Source organism: Aulostomus chinensis, chromosome 18, assembly GCF_037954235.1.
Source record: "Aulostomus chinensis isolate RoL2024-O1b breed Wild chromosome 18, RoL_Achi_v1.0, whole genome shotgun sequence".
Lineage (NCBI taxonomy): Eukaryota > Metazoa > Chordata > Actinopteri > Syngnathiformes > Aulostomidae > Aulostomus > Aulostomus chinensis.
In genome coordinates, this window is record NC_141337.1 from 18,738,690 (window position 1) to 18,760,402 (window position 21,713).

Below are 21,713 nucleotides of genomic sequence, written 5' to 3' on the forward strand. Positions count from 1 at the left end.
TTGTTTAGGCAAAGGTTTTACTTGAGGCAGTTATTACATTTTCACTACTTTGAAGATGAAATATGTATTACAAACCTAGTTCTTAAAGGGTTGGAACACTTTAGGTAAATTTCCATTTATTATCTATAGGAGGTTAAGCTTTGATTTCTGGGCTTGTATATTTTTTTCTGTTTGATTAAAGAATCTAAGCTCTGCTCGTTATTCTCATTAGTTCTTATTATAGTACATGCCAAAACTTCAGTTTTGTTCCCATGAATTTCAATATATTCCTGTCAATTCACATGGAGAGTTTCCAACTTTATTCCTGGAAAATTCTACCCTACTTTTACTGATTTCTAACTTTTGACTTCTGTTACCATACAATGTAAATAACATCTCCAGACATGCGAAGAGCCCATGATCACCAGCAAACAGCCCAGTGTTTGCATTTCTGGGCACACCAACTGTTGTGTACGGCTGGTAGATTTGATCTGGCTGTGAGAGACTTCATTTCTGCACACAAGAAATATATATAAAAAAGGCTTATAAAAACAACAATCCATCTGTTCCTCCTCTGTTTATCCCTTCAGAAGAGCTTCCCCTCACCTTATCTGCCATGCAGTGAACAGAAATGATGGCAACTAAATACTCTTATCTTGGCAGTCTGTCAAGATGATTTCTTTTAAAACAATTTCCCAAATTAGAAAGGATGTTGTCTGAACTTGTTTAAACTAGTTAAATGACTTCAAGCTAAAAAGTCAGAAATAACTCAGCGCTCCATGAAAAAGTTATGAAGATGACTCTGTGTCAATCACAAAAGAGAGTTCAGATTCAAATTCAGTACAGGTGCTGTGGTAGTTAAAAGGGACATTCTGAAGTAAAAATCAATCTACCTACCAAGATGGTTTTAGATATTCAAGATATGGTTGTGAGAGAATTATGCTTAGCTGACCAGCGCAGAAAAGTCCAGAAACAACCACTGTGAGCGTTTACATAAAAAGCCAGTGTTTGGACTGTCAAACAGAAGCCATTATCTTTCTGTGTGTTTGAGACAGATGCTGTTATATAAAAATGACAGACAGGGGACTGGCTAAGTGAATGGGGTCTCCCCTCCATGAAAATGTCAGGAATTCCTTAACAGGCTAACTGCTGTTGACCTGGCATGAAGCTGGAATGTTTCTTTTTTAATGTAAAGTTAAATAAGACATTGTTTTTGATTGCTGAAAGGGTTTCCATCAGCATGTCCTTTTTGAAAGCAGCCTGCCAGCAACACAATGACTTGTGTTCCTAATTTGAGTGTTGGGTGAACAGATTTCAGTGTTGCCCAGCTGTTCTTCTGTAACCCTGATTTCTTTATGCCTAAAGCTGATTTCTTTATGCCTAAATCTTAGCTACATGAGCACAATCTAAAATAACCATCCTTCATAGAAAGCACTGATATAACATGTTAGCATAAATTTATTACTTGTACAGAGCAATATCAGGCTGTCTTAAAGACATTTCACCTCTCATGCAAGAGTCATCTTTAGTTATAAATCACTGGTAGGGAGTAGCATGCTGTTACAACTGTGTAGGTGCGACCTTTTACAGAGTCATTGGTAACATGCGAGCTCTGGGTACCAGAGTCATTGAGGTCACATGAGAGTTGTTGGCCCAACCAGTGTTCAGATAGGTCATTAGGTGGTCAGTGATCCAACCGGTAAGTATATGGTCGTCAGACAGGGAGATCAAAGTGTGAATGAGTGTTGAGTTCCTTAGGGAGGGTGCTCGGGACCGTATGGCAGGTTGGTGATGGATAGTGACGAAGGCCTCCCTTGTGAACTTGATGTTGTTGTCCATGGTGTTTTTGCGTGCCATGAATGTTTTTACTTCCTTGATTTTATGGTCACCCAGGTGTCGTCTTCATTTCTATACCAGTGGCCAGGGGGATTCCTGAGAAAGTGTTAAGCACCCTTCTCTTATCTTCTTTGATGTACAGGTTGGCCACTATCAGAGACACAGGTCTGCCCATGATTCAACCATGTTTCTGTCTGTGGAGACTTCCACTGCACACGAAGTAGGTGGTATTTGTGGCAGAGGTCAAGTAGGGCACAAAGTTGGTCCGAGGTGAAGTTGTTTCTGCTGGCTAGAGACAGTTTGATCGTGGGCATCTCCTTATCATCTGTTCTGCTTCCTTGGTAGGAATGCAAGTGAACAGTGAAGTGACATCATACGAGACTGTGGTCCACTTACATCTGAAGAACGGAAATTCCATCCATCCATCCATTGTCTTCCGCTTATTCCTGTTAAGGGTCGCGGGAGGGGGGGGGGGCTGGAGCCTATCCCAGTGGCTACAGGCAAGAGGCGGGGTACACCCTAGACAGCTCGCCAGTCCATCGCAGGGTCAACATATAGAGACATTCATTCACACTCACATTCATACCTACGGTCAATTTAGAATATCCAATCAGCCTAGTCCCCAATTGCATGTCTCTTTGGACGGTGGGAGGAAGCCAGAGTACCCGGAGAGAACCCATGCAGGCACGGGGAGAACATGCAAACTCCACACAGAAAGATCCTGTGCCCAAGCCAGAACTTGAGCCCAGAACCTTCTTGTTGTGAGGCGACAGCGCTAACTACTGCACCACCTTGCAGCCCAGAAGGGAAATTCATTCAATGAAAGTGAGGTACACATCTTGGCCAGAGAAGACAGATGGTTTGAAAGAAGAGTTAAAAGAAGCCATATCTGTAAAATTGGAGCAACCATCCCTTGAAGAGAGAAGGCAGCCTTTGTCAATACCTGTCATCCACCTACAATACAGTCCTGAGCACCCTTTCTAGGAAACTCAATACACATTCACACTTGGATCTTCCTGGTCCTAGTGACCCACATAAATACTGGTTGGGTCAATGACCCATAAGAATCCCAGCTTGCCCGTGACTCTCATGTGACCTCAACGACTCAGAAACCAAGAGCTCACATGTGACCCTCTATTGAGGGTCACACCAACACAGAGTTATAAAAGCCGGCATCTCCCCACCAGTAACCCAGGACTGATGAAACGTTTTGGAAATGACACAAAACATCCATCCATCCATCCATCTTCTTCCGCTTATTCCTGTTAAGGGTCACGGGGGGCTGGAGCCTATCCAAGCAGCTACTGGCGAGAGGCAGGGTTCACCCTGGACAGTTAGCCAGTCAAGACACAAAACATCTTCAAGAAAACAGAAACACTTCAGCTGATAATGATATCTAAGTTTAGCACCCTTTACCTTGGCCTCCAACACTCCCGTAAGGAATCTAGGAGTAATCTTTGATCAAGATCTGTCCTTCAACTCCCACATAAAGCAGATCCCCAGGAATGCCTTCTTTCATCAACGTAACATAGCTAAGATCAGACACAACCTGTTTCAAAAAGATGAAGAAAAAAAACTAGTCCATGCTTTTCTCACTTTTAGGCTGGATTACTGTAATTCCCACCTATCAGACTGCCCCAATAAGTCTCTCCAGCCAGTCCAAAATGCTGCTGGCCACATATTGTGGATACATATAAAAGAACTAGTAGAAGAGACCATATCGCTCTTGTCCTGGCATCTCTCCATTGCTCCCAGTAAAATTCAGAATAGAATTTTAAATTCTCCATCTAACATACAAAGCCCTCAACAATCAGGCCCCCCCTGTTTATTTAACCTCTGTGTTTCCCATTGTCTCTTGTCGGATCATTGTTAGTGTCTGTGGATGGTTTGCGTCATGCTCCATGTTTCCTCCCTCGTGTTCCCAGCTCCTCCATGTTCCCGTACAAGTTTTTAGTTTAGCCTGGTTTGATCTCGGTTTTGTTTGTACCTTTTCCCAATCCAGGACGTAGGCCTATTGATCCCTTTGATTTGCCATTTTGTTTTTTCCCTTCCATTGATACTTTGAGGTTCCTGTGTTACTTTGCTTTTTGATTATTAAATACCTTTTTGTTTATAACGCCATCTGCATTTTGGGTCCTGCTTTCCCCTCTTACAAATCGTGACAAAATGATCCAACCAGTTAAGGACCCAGCAGACCAGTCCCCCCCACATATGAAAACTATTTTTGAGTATTTTGCCTTTTTGGCTGAAAAAACAGCCAGAAGGAAGTCACCTGTGACAGACATTGTGGGTAGCTGGCTGGCCCGGGGGTGACCGCTCTCAGTCCAATGGACTAAAAGAGCAGCTTGTGGGTCATCCAGGGCAGCCAGATGCTCCTGGCCTGCTAACAGAGGGCTGGCTAGTCACCCTCCTACCCAGCTACACTCGCCTTCTGTTAGAAAATATGTAGAGACACATTTATGTTTTATTACATTAATGTTTTATCATCATGAAGTTTTAGTCTGATGTAGAATTGTATGATAGTGTTATGACCTTTATTCAGACCAAAGAAATGAAGTTTGTGCAGGATGTATCAGGCTGTGCTTCCACTCCTAAGATAAGAGTTTGGGAAAGGCCTTGGACAGTGAGGAGCCAGCATCCCTACGCTCCCCCCCACCTGTCCTTGATGGAAGGAGGAAGAACAAAGGCGTGATGGAAAGCCACTGAGAGGAGGAACTTTGCATATATATGTTTGGAAAACACTGAGACTGTTCAGTGCAGATGTAAACCTTTGCCTGTACTCCTTGCTGCAAGTAAAACTTTAATAGAGATCTCTGTCTCTGAGAATTTGATCTTGTGCGTTGGGAAATTTTGTGGTACGAACTAAAAGCAAAAATACAGTCTTTATCTTACAGAAATAATTTCCTGACATAATTGGTCCTTCGAGCCGGATGTGCAATATCTGGGCACCTGAGGAAGCCCTGGACGCCTGAGAGGACAAAATCTGTGCACGGTCAGACTACGGTCTGCATTGGTCATCCTTTTCTGGGACCGCGATGGCTGCTAGGGCTCTCTGAGGGTGCCCGGTGACACACATCCACTTTGTTGGTGAGTATAGAGACGCACAAAGACACAGCACATGGAAGAAAAGATACTGCAGTTACAGCGCAAAGAAAAGGTTGAAATTCCTAGAAGGGTTTGAGTTCCATAAAATAGTTTGTAAGTTTGGCAGACGCAATGACGTCGGGACGGGAATGCGCTGATTAGGAGAATTTACCGGGTCAATTCCTAGCAGGTACTCACATAAAAATACTCACATAATATCAGTCTCTTATAGAGATGGTGTGGGCACAAGTTGGACAGGGGAATTAACTGGCTGAGTAAATTGTGTTGACTTCCTAGCAGGTACTCCAACCTCTCCCCCATGTAAAACCAAAGGCTCTGGTAGAGAAACGGTGTGGGCACATGTTGGACAGGGGGATAGACCTCCTAATATGAGATTTGTGTTCTATGAACACAACCGAGGCCTCACACACACACACATACATACATTCCTGGGAGTGAACGTAAGAGTGAATGTGGTAATTCCTTTAGGTTTGAAGCCACAATAGGTGGTATCAGAATAACAGTTTGTGTTTTATCTTGTGTTGACTTCTATACTGGTGAGGAGAGGACTGACAGCTGCTGCCCGAGGTTGGTTTCAATCTGTAAAATTGATCTTGCTCGGTGCTTATCTTTGTCCCTCTCTTCCTTTCTCTATATCTGTCTTTTTTCCATTATCTGTCTTTGTCTCTGCCCTGGTTTCCTGCTCTCTTTTCCCCCAAACTGGTCATAGTAGGTGGCCATTCCCATCGAGCCAGGATATGCTTGATGTTCCTACCTGTTATAAGGAAGGTTTTTGTTTCGTCCCTGCTGTTCCAAGATTTGCAACATGTGCTTGAACATGGAGAATATATATATATATATATATATATATATATATATATATATATATGTGTGTGTGTGTGTGTGTGTGTGTGTGTGTGTGTGTGTGTGTGTGTGTGTGTGTGTCTACTTGACTTGAAAAGCTGGGATTACTTGAGAGTACTTGGGAGGTGCAGCATTTTGCTATAAAACAGAATTTCAGTTGGTAGAAAACACTGACAGAAGGTACTTTCTCTGTTTTTTTCTCTAGGTTAATTAGAACTATACAGGGAAAGGCAGTATAATGGTGCAGTGGTTAGCGCTGTCGCCTCACAGCAAGACGGTTCCCAGTTAGAGCCCTGGCTTGGGCACAGGGTCTTTCTGTGTGGAGTTTGCATGAGCTCCCTGTGACTACGTGGGTTCTCTCTGGGTAAACAGGCTTCCTCCCACAGTCCAAAGACATCAAGGGGGGACAAGGCTAATTGGATACTCTAAATTGACTGAAGGTGTGGCTGTGAATGGTTGTCTGTCTATATATGTTGGCCTTGTGATGGACTGGCAACCTGTCCATCCAGGGTGTACCCCGCCTCTTGCCCGAAGACTGCTGGGATAGGCTCCAACCCCCCCTGCAACCCTTCATAGGATAAGGGGTAGAAAATGGATGGATGGATGGATGGATATGCAGGGAGAGAGGATGGACCTGCTGGCCTGCGAGTTTGTAAGATTTTATCTATAAGAGGGAAACAGTTTGGCAAGTGCAATCAACTGGTTCAAAAGACCCTCTACTGCTTTTGTTCATCGTTTGCTTAAGAAGGATTTAACAGTTGTCCTTTGAGGTATTTGTCCATTCTGACTGGAGAACTGGGCAAAAACAATAGAATTGGTATGTCATGTTAAATAAAGTCGAATATTTTTTTGCTATATGAAACACAAAAAAGGCGGCCTGGTGGTGCAGTGGTTAGTACTGTTGCCTCACTGCAAGATGGTTCCGGGTTCGAGTCCTGGCTCGGGCACGGGATATTTCTGTGCACAGTTTGCATGTTCTCCCTGTGCCTGCGTGGGTTCTTTTCGGGTAATCGGACTTCCTCCCACAGTCCAAAGACATCAAGAGGGGACTGGGTTAATTGGATACTCTAAATTTATCAGAGGTACAGGTATGACTTTGAGTGTGAATGGTTGTCTGTCCATATATGTTGACCGTGTGATGGACTCGCGACCTGTCCAGGGTGAACCCCGCCTCTCACCCAAAAACTGCTGGGATAGGCTCCAGCCACCCGTGACCCTTAACAGGATAAGCGGAAGAAATGGATGGATGGATGGAATCACAAAAATACAGTAAACAGTCAACTGTAGTTATGCTGCTGGTATGTTGTGTTATAGACAAAATTGGCCTTGGGATGTAGCCAATGGGGACCAGGGATGAATGTAAAATAATCGTAGCAGTCCATTCAATGGTTGTTGAGATTGATCAGTCTGGATTCCAGTGTTAAATAGACCATGCTGCTTGCATGGCTAACAGCGGCACTCACCTCGTCTGTCGTAGAGGGATGGGGAGGGAGATGCAGAGGAAGGGGTCAAAGGTGTTGCTCTGTTTTAGACAGTGAGGGCAGGTCAGTGAAGATCTGAGGAGAACAGAGAAAAAAGTCAGAGTCTGTACAAATGAGCTGTGCTGACATGAAATAAATTTCTAAATTCATCTAGAGTCTTTCTGATTAAATCTGGAGGGACAGAAGATAGCTTAAACTTGTTATACATGTGAAAATAAAAATATGAGCAGAGTATTCCACACAGAATGCTCTCACCTTATTGTGAGAAAAGAAAAGAGGAGTGATGTAAGTGGTGAAAATGAGAAAGATCAGGGTTCTGGGTGGCGGTGTAATAACTAGCAGAAGCCCCCTAGGTTGACTGGTTCTATAAACAGGAACAAAGTGATTTCCATCCTGTTGCATCACTCTCACCAGTGCTAATAATGCTCATGTGAAACAATGATAGGATACCAGGAAAAGAAAAGTGGATCTTCCATTAATCAGTGTCCCTTGGCTCTGAATGCGCATGAACACTAATTTTCTATTTCATTTTTTTAAACTGTTTTCCATCAAGTCTTCTTTGCTAATAATTACACTTAGCAAATCTCAGTTTAACAGGAAGTAAGCTAATGATGACTCAGAGAGTCCACTGAAGTTAACAGACTGACTGACTCGTAAACTGTCGGGCGCGCCAAGCACGTGCACAGATAGACCCCAGGTGGTGCACTGGTGCCTACCCAACTAACAGTGCCTTCACACAGCAGCTTCAGCATCCAGTCTCCTGCCCTTCAATCCAGCCAGCCAGGTAACTATTCGGGTTTGCCCAAAGCCTCAACATTGTTTGTCACTCTTGTGAAATTAAACCACTGTTTAAATGCCTTAAAATCTCAATACAGTCAGCCTAATACAGGTTTGATTTTTTTCTGATTCTTGTCTTCCCAGAACAGTACTATGTACCAGTAGTTGGCCTTTCCCAACCCAAAAATAATGACGGGGTTACACGTGTATACACTTGTAACCCTCAAACTCAACTCAACTAACTCAAAGTCTTTTTATTAATATATTAATAAAAAGACTTTGAGTTCATCATCCTGACTTGTGCTGCACTAAACCTATTTTCTCTGGCCAGCACTTAACAGAACTGAGCTGTTGGCCTTCCCTCCTGACTCCAAGCCTAATCTGCTCCTAAAGTGTTGACCTCAGGTGCAGCAGTTCCAGACTCAAGAGAATGTCCCAGTCCCCAGAGTTTGTGCTGCAGCAGTCCAAGTCCCCCGTACCTGTCCTGCAGCAGTCACAATCCAGCTTTTGCTCTCAGCTTTAACCTCTAGGATGACTTCTTACTTTTCATGACGTTGAAGCAGTCCTCACTGGCCAGGCCATTCCTCTAAAGACTTTACTGTGCCCATTTGAGCTCTCAGAGTTCAGCATGGGTTCTCCACCAGCTGTCTCCAACACTATGATCTCCAGGTCGTCACCCTCATCTAGTCCTCAGGGCACCCGCCAGGGTCTCCAACCTGCCTGGCTTCCAGCACCAAGGGCATCTTGCCTGAGGGTTCCTTTGTGTGCTCTACCCAAGGTCTGAAACTCCATCACCCCTGTCCAGCCTTGGGCCACCTGGCTTCTTAGGCCCTTTCTATGTCAATCCTTGTTTTCCTAGAAAAATATCCTGAACCATTTTGCCTATTTGCCTTTTACTGAGAAGACTAGGCTGGTATATGGCTTGACATCTGGTCAGAGATGCAAGTGCAATAAGTTTGTAGTTGTATCCATCATGTGTACTCCTGGATATGTTCATCTCTTTTCTGTAGTGGTTCAGATATATTAGTCTGCGAAGAGTACGGGAGCAACAGAACACATAACATGAATAAGCAAGAGATGTTTTAAATGCAGTTTTAAGAGCCAAACATCATTTGTATTTTCAGATGTTGATAGTGACAGTAAAATCTTGAATGGTATCCACCTGTACAGAAAGATGAGCACATTGCCAATCCCTTCCTGGAGTCTGATTAATTAAATGATTAACATTGTAATGTTCGCTGAGGAGGTAGCACGTAATGTTGTGTGCAAAGGAAGGAGTATTAGGTTATAATTCAGATTACCCCAATCACCTGTCTGTAAATAATACCCTCCCTCCTCTTCATAATCTTATTAACACTAAACTACACAAGCCTTGGTAAATCTTACATCCTTTCTAGGGTGTCGTAAGATTAGAAATTGAGTCATAGATGAAGTGTTCAAATGTGTTCAAAGCACCTGACAGACCAAATAGGGTGAACACAGGGGCAGTGAATAAAGCTCTATTCAAGCAAGCCCAGCTGACACTGGCTCTTACTGGAGCTCTCTCCTCCTGGCCCAGTAGAATGGCTGCTCTACGGATGTTGTAATTTTGCCAGGAAACAGTGAGGCCCAATATTCTCCATGCATACAAATCACATGGAGATGTGCCCTGCACTGCCATAAAACACTTTAACAGGTGGCAAAGAAAGCAGTGATATTCTGGTGATGTGCTAATGGAGGAAGCATGCAAAGGTTAAAAGTGTGTAACCCCTGTCCAAGATGCAGCCTTGCTGAGGAGCCTCTCAGCTTGATGTCTGAGACTGCTGAACCCTGCTTTGAAAGTAATCAAGGAATCACCAGGATCTTTATCTGATTCGTATTTCTTATGAGAGGAAATAGAAAAAAGGTTAAATGGGCTTCAGGTTTAATTGACTCAGCTAATTTTCTCACTAAGCCTGGCAGCTGTCCTCTATTGGTGGAAAGATTTATTCACCGTGCTAATGGTCTGAAATGGAAAAGACATAAAAACTAATGTGAGTCTCATAAATTGCTAATTGAAATGACAATTAAAAAATAAAAACAGAGTCATTACTGGGCCTATAAAGTCTAAGTACAAGCAACACAATGCCACCTCTTGATCATGTGGGGTTATGTGATCAAAGTAAAGGTCACACAGGACTGATTCAGAGAGGAGATATGAGGGTCTCTTGGAGAATGTAAGATGAGCTGTCACACGGAAATTGCACCACATTTGCAATCGAGGGCTTTTTTACAAATTAGTTTGGTCTAGTATGAATCATTTGAGGAACTCATCAAAGCAGTGTGTTTCCATCTATGTACAGTTTGTTTTCACACAAAAAATTCAAGCAAACCAAATGTATCTCCACACTATGTTTGAGGTGCTGCTCTGCCTCATACTCATTGCAGATGTTCCTTTGAGAGCATTGCTAGGTTTGATCAGTTACAGTGAATACAGTTATAGAAATGTAGCTTAAACAGAGGTACTTGTTGCTCTTTTAAGCTTATATTGAATTTTAGAGAGCAAGACAAGTATGATATGAGTGCACACATCAGTGGCCACTTTATGAGCCAACATGAGGGAAATAGACTAACATTAGTTGTTCAATTTCTGTGTACTAGATGAATTTCATAGTTCAGGGTCTTTATTGTCACATCAATGTGCTCAACAGTCACAACAATGTAGGCCTACAAACTACAGTTGCAATAAAAGTCACAGTAGCAAGTAAACACAATTAAAAGTAACATGAATATTCAAATATCATGTAGGCTTGCTCTGGGGATCCACTTAACACATGATAAATATTGACATGGGAGACATCTACTTCATAGTTCACTGTATTTGGCTCTACTGTTGAGATAAGCTTAATGTTAGCAAGCTATAACTCTTTTGGCTTTAGCTGCTCATCTTTGATGCTCCTCTAGCAATGCTATCAATGCACATTGTCCTCAGCAGCGTGCACCAGGCCGGCAGGTGTTTGCTAGTCAATCAGAAGCAGAGTATGGCATGCTTGCCAAGAACGCAGGGAGGAAAAAATAGCGCTTTCAGACAAGAGCATATTTTTACAAATGTTTGCACTTTTTAGTTTGTTTTTGACTTGTGTGAGAAGGAAAACAATCAGCTGTAGCTGCTGGGCACTGCATCAACCTAAGACACTCAGTGATGGCAGCAGTTATGTTTATTTTCTGTGGGACCCAGAGCTAAAATCCCTTCACTGGAGAGTATCTGCGCAGAGCGAGACAGTAGGAGGGTGTCAGAGTGAGTGGAAAGGGGCGGTGACTATAACCCCTGGCTGGTAGGCAAATTGCTAGCTAGCAATATTTCACTATGGACATCTTCATATGCTAATGTGGTAGACACAACTCAAGCCTATTTTCAGTCAAATGGTCTTGGGTTTCGGGTTGGTCTCGTTACCTATCAGTCTAACTCTGTTCAGGGTTGGAGGGGAAAATGCGCCCCAGGCTCTGATCCACACTTGCCTAAAGGAAATCCACTGAGATGGAAAACAGCCTTGCTATGTGGGCTAAAAAAGAAAACAATGGCTTCCTCTGTAATGAACAATGCTTGCCAGTTTGTGACAGTTTTTGACCTGGTTTGATATCAGTAAGATCAGAGAAGATCAAGAGCAATGAGGTGTTTCTTTTTCAGGCGGGACCCTGGCTTTTGCACAGCGCACAAACTCTAATGTACTTTTTCCTACGGTTCAGCTCCATTGATTTTGCTGTGCTCAAGCTTTTGGTGACAGATAACATAAGTAAGGATCAAAGTCCTATTGGACTGGCCTTTTTTGACAATGATATAACCTGTTTTGATGTGTATAATGGCTGTGATGCATGCATAGCGACAAACTGGGCTATTATGGGGATAATTCTCTGGTCTGTCAACTCGAGCTGTTGTATTGCTTTAGACACCACACATTGAAGGGTTTCAAAGGCGAGGTTTGGCCACAGGACAGAGGTCCTTCAGAGGAAACAGGAAGAACAGGAATCATGAAAACATTCTCCACTTCCACCGATTAGAGAATTCATCTTTCCGCCAGAGCCGAAATGTTTGCATTATACAGATTCAGACTGTATCCTCACTGTGTATGTTAGAGTGCCTTCGAAAAATTTGTCCTGTATTCTTCCTCTGTACCATCTCTGTCACTCTCCCTGACAAGCAAACTATTTGCTCTGGTGAGGGGAACATTTGCCTGCTTCCTATCTAGACACACTCAAAGTGAAACATTTGACAGTGATGGTTGCAATTAAGAGCAGCTCTCTGACAGATGTATTCCTGGCAGTCACAAAGAGCTGCTAATTGTCCAAGGAAGTTACAGATGGAGGAAAGTATAAACAAGATATTACAAGTTCAGTCTGCAGGGACAACTTTTAAAAACTTTTATTAATTAGACTGGCTACACCTTGTTGTAAAATCTAAGATCTCTTTAATCTCTGTTTTATGGAGTCCTGCTGATGATGGGAATTTTCGTCAGCTGTAAATGAAAGATGCACGCATTAGTGATTGAAACTTACATTGTCAAATAATTAGCAATTTCAGATTAAATCATTTAGTATACTGTCCTTGTATTTCTCTTCCACAGGGTGGTCCTCCCATCTCCTGTCACCTGATAGCCACGCCCATCAGTCACTGAGAATATACACCTGGGCCTGGTCCCCAGTATTTCTCTCGTGTCAGTTGTCTTGTGTTCATGTGCTATGCCTTTCTAATTAGATCCATTTTTGTTCTTTTCTACCATTTGGTTGACTTTGCTGATTGAAAACCTGTTAGTAATTTGTACCTCATCTCATCTTCAGCTGACCAGCTTTTAAGTCACCACATCTGGATTCATAAGTGTCGTAAGTAACAGGAACATAATCATCATCATCATTCCTAAACCCCCTCAACAAGGAGCTAGAGGGGCACTTGGTTTGAAATAAGACTAACCACCCACCAAATGTAGCATTAAAATCTCAGAGGACACTCCGCCACTAGGCAAGTAAACCTTTGAACCAAAATAGTAATGTCGTAAGTATCTAATTACATGGGAAGAAAACTACTGGAGTACTCAAAATGGACTAATCAGACGGAGGAGCTCAGCAGTAGACTGTACACAAACTCCTAGTTGTGTTTTATTTATTGAGCTACATACTTCACTCCTAAGCTTATACACTTCTGTGTGGAAGTGAATACACACCACACCACCACTGTACCACTGCAACTTATTCTTACCTCACTGCTCTAAAGCCTTTTAACCCTGCAGAACACATCTTACATCTACACTTGAGAGATGGGAGTCATGCCATATGCACTTCAGAATCACTCTGTAAAGTGTTAACCATGACTAAAGCGTTTTATTTTTTAAAATGGCAAGGTTTATATTTGCCTTATTTTCCTGTTTTGACGTAAAGGATGTGACATTGAGACAGGCAGAGAGAGGGATCACTATTCTAACATTACTTCCCACCAGGGAGTGCCAGTGTTGATTTGTGTATAAGCAAGATAACTTGCATATTGTAAAAATAATTTTCATGAAATTTGGTAGGATGATAGAACTTCAGTTGCAAAAAAAGATTAATTTTTGAAATAGATCTAAATAAACAAAGTACCCAAGAATGGAGACCTCAGCCAATACCGTAACTACAGAGGATTCATGCTTCAATCAATGCCAGGAAACATATTTGATAGTATTCTCATGGAACAATTACAGAAAGGGGTTGACCTGCAACTAAGAGACCAGCAAGCAAACTTTCAGCTGAACAGATCCCATGTGGACCAGATAACAACTGTGCAATTATTGGATTAGAGTTGTACATCAACTTTGCAGACTACAAAAATGAAGTTGACAGCATCAAAAGAAAGACCCACTGGAAATTGCTTAGACAAAATGGCATACCAGAAAATCTTGTCAACATTACAGTGATATACAGAGTTATACATGGCAGACAGCAAATACAAAGTTTCCATGTGAAGAGTGAAGTAAGGCAAGGCAATGTACTGTCCCCCTCTTTCTCATAGCTATCGAATTAAGACCATAACAGTACAGAGGACAAATGGGATCCAGTGGACACTCACGACTCAACTAGATGATCCAGACTTTGCAGACGACCTTGTCCTTTTATCGCACAACTGAAAGTGGATGCAGGAGAAGACAAGCGTACTGGGAGACACCTCAACACAGTTAGGCCTAAACATTCAGAAAAAAAAGATTAAAATCCTCAGGATCAGCACAACCAAGCAAGGACCCAGTGATCCAGGAGGAAGCAAAGGCCTTCAAATACCTAGCTAGTGTCACCAATAAGAGGGGTGAGACAGAGACCGGTGTCAGAGCCAGAATTAGCAAGGCATTCATTAACTACAAAACATCCGGAGCGCTAAGGAAATTTGCCAGCATGGTCTCTTCAGCCCCAACATCAAGCAAGCACTACTATATAGATCAGAGGCACAGAGGACAACCAAAGTCACAATGACTGGAATATAGTCCTTCCTTCACGACACTGATCTTAAACATCCATCGGTCAGATACCATCTGCAACAAAGATCTCTGGTAGAGATTAGGCAAAGGACTTGGTTGGAGGCAGACATCAAACAGACATGACCGACATGGGAACAGCAAGAAAGGTAAGTCCAGGACAGAAGACTGGTTGACTGTTGTCTATGTCTATGCTCCTGGAAAAGGAGTGACAGGCACAGGTGTATAACTAAGTTTGAAACTGACCAAGATCTGCTACTTTCTCTTTTTTGGTTGAATTGTCTCACTTTATTCTCAACATTCTGTGTTTTTTTTCTCCACATCTTAAATTTGTTCTCGCAGTGCATCATGAAGAGGTTTTTCGACTCTTTTTTTCTTTATTCTTTTTGAAAAAACAGTCCAAGACTTGAAAAGTTAATGATAAAAATGAGGTAACTCTTACGTGTTTAAAAGACCTGTGTCAATAAAAAAACATGTTGCTCTGTCGCATTTTTCAGTTCATTTTAAAACTAAATGTGCATCGTCCCTCCAAACATTAAAATATCCTGTAATTTTTTTTTGTTGTTGTAAAAACTGTACTCTAAAACTCACCACTCTGCTTTTGATATCCACCAAACTGTGTCCCCTTCCCTCTTTTGGTTAAAAAAAAACAACAACAACCTTTTCTTTTCTAACCAAGTGAAAATTGTCCATCCAGAAAAAATGAACTAAATATGACTGTATTTGACTGATCACTTAGCTTGGTGGTTGGACACAGGCTACTTGTAACCACAGCTGTGAGGCAAACAAGTTATTGATAATCAGAATTCTTCCTGTTAAAGACAGCTGTCCAAGTACCCACCTGCATTTCTTCAGTTTACCTTTAATTATTTGAAAACTTCCTCCCAATTCGTCACGTCCATATTTTCATTTCCAAAAAACACTCCGAAATATCTAAAACCATCCCCCTTTCAGTTCAGACCTCCCTTAGAAGCCCCCTCATTCATCTGCCCACTGCCAATGCTTCACTTTTTTTTCCTAGTTTACTTTTGCTGATGATATTGCCCCAAAATCCAGAACAATCTCCTCCATTTTTTTAATTTCCTCCTGTGTCTTGACTATAATAATGACCTTGTCGACATAGGCTGATGAAACATTGGTACTTTTAAAACATTTAAAAACAGACCTTCAGTGTTTTTTTTTTTTTCTTATTTTATGGGTTTTATGGGTTAATTGGCTATTGAGTACAGCATAAATAAAAGTGCCATTAATCTTCATCACCTTCTCAATGTCCTGGTACATAATCTTGATGATAGCGCTAAGACGGACCAGTTTCAATACCTAAAGAAATAAAACAACTAACTGAAGAAAACATATACATTTGAAGATGTCCAAAATATCCCAAATCAAGGACACATTGTCCAAAATAGACCTACCAGGCATAGAGTACATATGGTCCTGGTGGATGATGAAGTCCATCACTTCCCTCAGTCTGTTGGCCAGCACTTCAGACAGGATTTTACAAACAGAGAAGTGACACTGATGCCAGTTCTTAATCTCTTGAAAATCCCCTTTCTAGGCAGGAGGGTTATCACTGCTCTCCTGCAGCTGAGCAGTAAAACCATGTCTTTAAAAATTTTCATTAAATACATTTAAAATGTGCTCACCCAACTCCTCACAAAACTCTTTGCAGAATTCCACAGGAATTCCATCAATGCCAAGGACCTTGTCCCCCTTCATGCCCTGCAGGGCTGTGAAAAGTTCTTCGAGTGCCAGAGATCCCGGCTGATGTGCTCAGGGATTCTGGGTAGATCTTTATCATAAAATGAAACAGATCATCGTCTCTACACTCACTATTGTACAACTCAGAATAAAAGCTTAAAGTTACTTTCCAGATGTCTCCCAGCTTTTTCAACTCTCATCCTTTGACAGATTTTAGAGCATGGATGAATCCGCTCTACCTTTTCTTCTTCCCCTGTCCAAAAAAATGAACCTTGACGGAGCATCCATCAGTGCAGTAGTTAGGAAACAAGAATCAGATCAGTGCCCCCTGTGCCTTAGTGCCACGTAGGTAAGAGCCGTTCTTTTAGATTTGAGATCTTCAATACGATCTTAATTTCCAGTGGATCCTGCTAAATTCTGTAGTTCCAGTTCGATCTCAATTTCCAGTTCCCTCTTTGATTTAGCAATGTCCTGTGTGACATTGACAGTGTACTGTTGACTGAACAGCTTAATCTCAGACTTCCCCTGATCCCACTATTTTCTTAGTTTGAATTCAAAGATTTGAATTCATTTTTCCTGCTCTTAAAATCTTTCTCAAAATACCTAAACACATCCTTAAAATAAGAATCACATAATAAAGTTGTGTTAAAATGCTAATATGCACTCTTAGATCTTAAATTAGCAATGCAAATATTGCAAGTTACTAAAGAGGGATAAGTGAAAGCAACAGGCATTGTGTTGCACTTCTTTAAGTTCTCGTCTAGCAAGAGAAATTACCCCCCCCCCCCCGTGATCCCAGGTATACTACCTCCACTTCCACCAGGTTCTCCTTTTGACCCTCACCTGCCCTCTTTTGAGTCACCAGATCCACCTGCTTCTCCTTTAGGCCTTCGTCTGTCCCTTCTTGCACCTCCCTATTAGCCTGTTTTTCCTTTTGTTCCTCACCTGTCTCCGCTTGCGCCTCAGCATTCACCTGTTACTTCTTTTGGTCCTCGCCTGTCCTGTACATATTTATCTCTGGACATGCCTTGATCAGATGTCCCTCCCTACCATACCCAAAACATTTAGTACTGTCAGAAGAGACAAATATCACATAATCAAAACATTAACTCTGATTTTAAAGGCTAGGCTAAAATCCTCGTTCCTATTTTTCAGGATCATTAGGACATTCCTCCTGTGAGAAAGTACATGCCTCAAAGGTGGAGGCTTACAGCCATGATGGGTCTTTCCTGATTGGAGAGATTATTTTTTCATATCTCGAAAGTTCTTTTGCCAGTGTATCATCTCTTATAAAAGGTGGAACATTTGTAGAAGTAATTTTTTTTTGCTGGTCTGGCAGGCGGCAAAACAGAAACAAAACTGTTGACCGCATTTGCGTTTGAGATCTTCATGAGAACTTTAATTAGACTACATGGGGAGAGAAGAGTTATAAATCTGGAAACGCGGAAGATGGGGCAGCGTCAGGCAGAGACTGAAGTGGCTGACACTCAGCCGCATTCCCCTCCCCTGGCTATTACATTGTAATGCTCAGTCCATAAAGAATAAGATGGACGAGATCCAAGCTAGGGCTGCACGGTGGTGCAGCAGTTAGCACTGTTGCCTCACAGCAAGAAGGTTCCGGGTTCGAGTCCTAGCTCGGGCACGGGATCTTTCTGTGTGGAGTTTGCATGTTCTCCCTGTGCCTGTGTGGGTTCTCTCTGGTACTCCAGCTTCCTCCCACAGTCCAAAGACATGCAATTTGGGGACGAGGCTGATTGATACTCTGAATTGACTGTAGGTGTGACTGTGAATGGTTTCTGTCTCTATGTGTTGGCCCTGCGATGAATTGGTGACCAGTCCAGGGTGAACCCTGCCTCATGCTTGAAAGCCGCTGGGATGGGCTCCAGCCTCCCAAGGACCCTTAACAGGATAAGCGTAAGCAAATGGATGGATGGATGGATGGATGGATGGAGATCCAAGCCAGTGTCACTCATCTGGAGAAATTCAGGGACACCTGTGTCATGGCTTTAACAGAAACATGGCTCACTCCTGAGGATCTGAACAACGACCCTAACTCTCACCGGTTTTGGAGTGTCAGTGAGGCTTGACAGGGATGCTGTCATCACAGGGGAATCTCAAGGAGGTGGGTCTGCCTCTTCGTCAATCAGCAGTGGTGGAAGAACATCACCGTCAGAGAGACTCTTTACTTAGCTATTATACTTATTTATCTATTTATTTCATATATTTTTTAACCAGTTATGGCTTGTTGGCACAAATCAATAAAATTGAGGAAACACATTCTAACCCGAGGCCTCCAAATAGTATCACGAAATCTAAAAATGTGATAGCAAAAAAAATCTTTTGAAGGCATCACTCGGCAGTCTGCTCATCAACACAGACGAGCTCTGCTGCTACTCTTTTTTTCATTTGCATAATTTATTCAGGTCAAAGTGGCCCATGTGACTGTGTTGAAATAAACTTACCTGTATTGTGCCTGGAAATGTTCCTGGACAAAGGTGTGCTGGACTCTGGGCTGCTGGACTTGGGACAAGTCAGGAAACAGCCCCTCCTCAACTCCACCGCGGCCCTGCAGCACACAGGAGGTGACCCATAAATACAATGCTTATATTGTCAGATCCCTCGCAGATTCCATAACATATTTGCCTCGTGGTCAAGCGTTATCACTACGAGCTGATATAGGTTGCAATGCAATGCAGCTGCAGCATATTCTTGTTTTTCCTTGGCAATAAAAATATATTCAAAATGAGTTAAAACTCTGAGCTGTACACAACACCCCTGGGAGCCCCTGGTCTTCCTTCTTTCATCTATGCACCTATAAAACAGGGAGAGCTGGCCTCGGATGGAGATAAAAGAAAGGAAAAAGATTAAAAATCCCCAGAGTGATCACTGGAAGACTTGCAAGGTCACAAATCAAATGGATGGGAAGAATCCCACACATACACACTGCATTGACACAAAAATAACTTAATGACCTGCAGAGCATCATCACCGCTCTAGTCCTGTAACATTTGCCAAGCAACTGCATTACACACTGCACAATGAGATCTTGATCAAGACTCACACACTGAAGAAACTATTCCACAACAACCCAACAATTCAACTTATCAATAATTAACTAACTTCCCTACATGTCTCTTGTTCTCCAGATAGTCTTGTCTTTGACTCCGAAGAGATGCAATATGGACACACCCCCGTCTGATTTATCAGCATGATCACGTAAAACCTGCTGCTCACACAACTGATTAAGTGCTTGGTTGATGTTCCCATGACCCCCATAGAAGCTTTGATCCATCTGATGTACGCACTTACTTCCCAGCTAACGCACATATTCAGAATCAGAAATCCTTTATTAATCCTTTGCGGAAAATTGTTGTATCGCAGTGCTCCATTTCTCATTAGAGATAAATAAGGAGGAAGTAACCTATCGAAGATGTAGATCAAATAAGATAAACAGAAATGAAACACAATCTCAAAAATAGTAATACCAACAATATATAATAGAGAAGAAAAATAAAAAATCAAGAAGATAAGGAGGTATTTTTGTACATATTAACATTTTTACACTAGTGAATAGAATATTTGTTTTATTGCACAATTTTAACAAGAGAAAACAACTCCATAAGATGGGCTGCCTCTTAGAGGGAGGAGTTAAACAGTTTGATCAGCTACCGGCAGGAATGATTTCCTACGGCGCTCAGTGTTGCAACGAGGGGGCATGAGTCTCTGGCTGAAAGTACTTATCCTGCTGGCCAGCATGTGATAGAGAGGGTGTTAAATGTTGTCCAAAATGGTCCTAAATTTGAACAACATTCTCCTCTCTAACACTGCTATCAGAGAGTCCAGCTCCCCTCCCACAACATGGCTGGCTCTGCGTATAAGTTTATTAACTCTGTCAGCGTCCTTCACCTTTACAGCATAGAGGATGGCGCTGGCCACCACAGACTCATAAAATATCCGCAGCACTGTCTGACAGATGTTGAAGGACCTCAGCCGCCTCCGAAAAAGGAGGTGGCTTTGGCCCTTCTTATAGAGGGTGTTTGTGTTTTTAGTCCAGTCCAGTTTAATTTCCAAGTACACCTCTAAGTACTTCAGTCCTCCACCATCTCCACACTGGTCCCATGGATGGAAACAGGGGACACTGGAGCCCTAGTTCTCCTCATGTCCACCACCAGCTCCGTGGTCTTTGCAACGTTGAGCTGCAGATGGTTCTGCTCGCACCAAATGACAAAATTGTCCACCACAGCCCTGTACTCAGTCTTTTCACCCTTGTTGATACATCCAACTACTGCAGAGTCATCAGAAATAATTTTAAAGTGACAGCTCTCGGTGCAGTAGCTGAAGTCCGTGGTGTACAAGGTGAAGAGGAAAGGAGAGAGGACTGTCCCCTGGGGAGCCCCAGTGCTGCAGATTAGCCTGTCTGACCTACAGTGCTGCAGGCGCACATACTGTGGTCTGCTTGTCAGGTAATCCACAATCCAGGACACAAGGGGGGGTACCCATCTGCATTGCTGTCAGTTTCTCACCTAGCAGAGCCGGCCTGATGGTGTTGAAAGCACTGGAGAAATCAAAAAACATGATCCTCACAGTGCTCGCAGGTTTGTCCAGTTCAGTGCACTGTGTTAAATGTTGGAGAAGTGTTTTCCACACAAATGAGTTCATTTTTCACCTGCAGATGGTCGGCAGCCTTCAGGGTGAAAATCTGGCAAGCTGCTGTACCCGTTGCCTATCGGCAACATTGGTTTTCACCACAATGATGCTCTGCCTCATATATTTGTCGAAGCTTGTTCTCCAGTGTCTTCCTATTCACCAGTCATCTATCGTGTTGAGTCTCTGTGGAGTGTTATGTCAGCGTGATCCAGAGAATATTTGTGAAGTCTCTCATGGCTGGACAAGCCAACAGTCATGCAGTTTTATGAAGGAGATAAAGAAAATCCCCTCAGATACAAATGTAATTCCACACTAATGAATGGGATACATGATGCAATATAATCGTCACAATACTATCACAAGATTTTTGACTGATGTTGGCTATTTAATGATAAAGTGATTCTGTCAACATGAACGCAACCAAGGAGTTACAGTATGTATTTATTTGCTTAATTGTGAAGTAATATTCACAACTTTTGACAAGATCAAACAATGTACAACAAAACGATTTACCATTTTTTTCAACTGAGTGCATCTTTACACTTAAAATAATCAACTTTCATGTCAAAATGGCGACAGAGGAATCCACTGACAATACCAGCTGTTTTGATCTCATGTGCACATTTAGTGCCAGTATAACAATACTGTATAGCCCCATGAAATATTGTGATTTATTGTTGTTACACTGCCCCACCCCCACAACTGACACGGACACTGTTAACAATGACAACAACAACAGTGAAAGTGTTGCATATTGTTGACTTCATGCACCTGTATTTTTTGATAACAGCTTGAACCAAAAACGTTTCAAAAATGTTGAGGTGTGTTCATGGGAATCGTTAATTTTTCTCCACTACTGATGAGATTTTCCAGAAACCACACTTTTCCATGTTTA

The 21,713-nt window shown here is 42.3% G+C and overlaps 1 protein-coding gene across 2 annotated transcripts in view; it reads right to left on the minus strand.

The window, feature by feature from the left end:
* usp43b (ubiquitin specific peptidase 43b) overlaps positions 1–21,713 on the minus strand; it is a 122,871-nt gene that overhangs the window by 44,782 nt on the left and 56,376 nt on the right. For both annotated transcript variants that reach the window (XM_086183829.1, XM_086183828.1), the window contains exons 3-4: positions 18,634–18,737; positions 7,227–7,319 (exon numbers count right to left, since the gene is read on the minus strand). In XM_086183829.1, the coding sequence (XP_086039955.1) occupies positions 7,227–7,319; positions 18,634–18,737 (197 nt within the window). The remainder of the gene's footprint in view (positions 1–7,226; positions 7,320–18,633; positions 18,738–21,713) is intronic.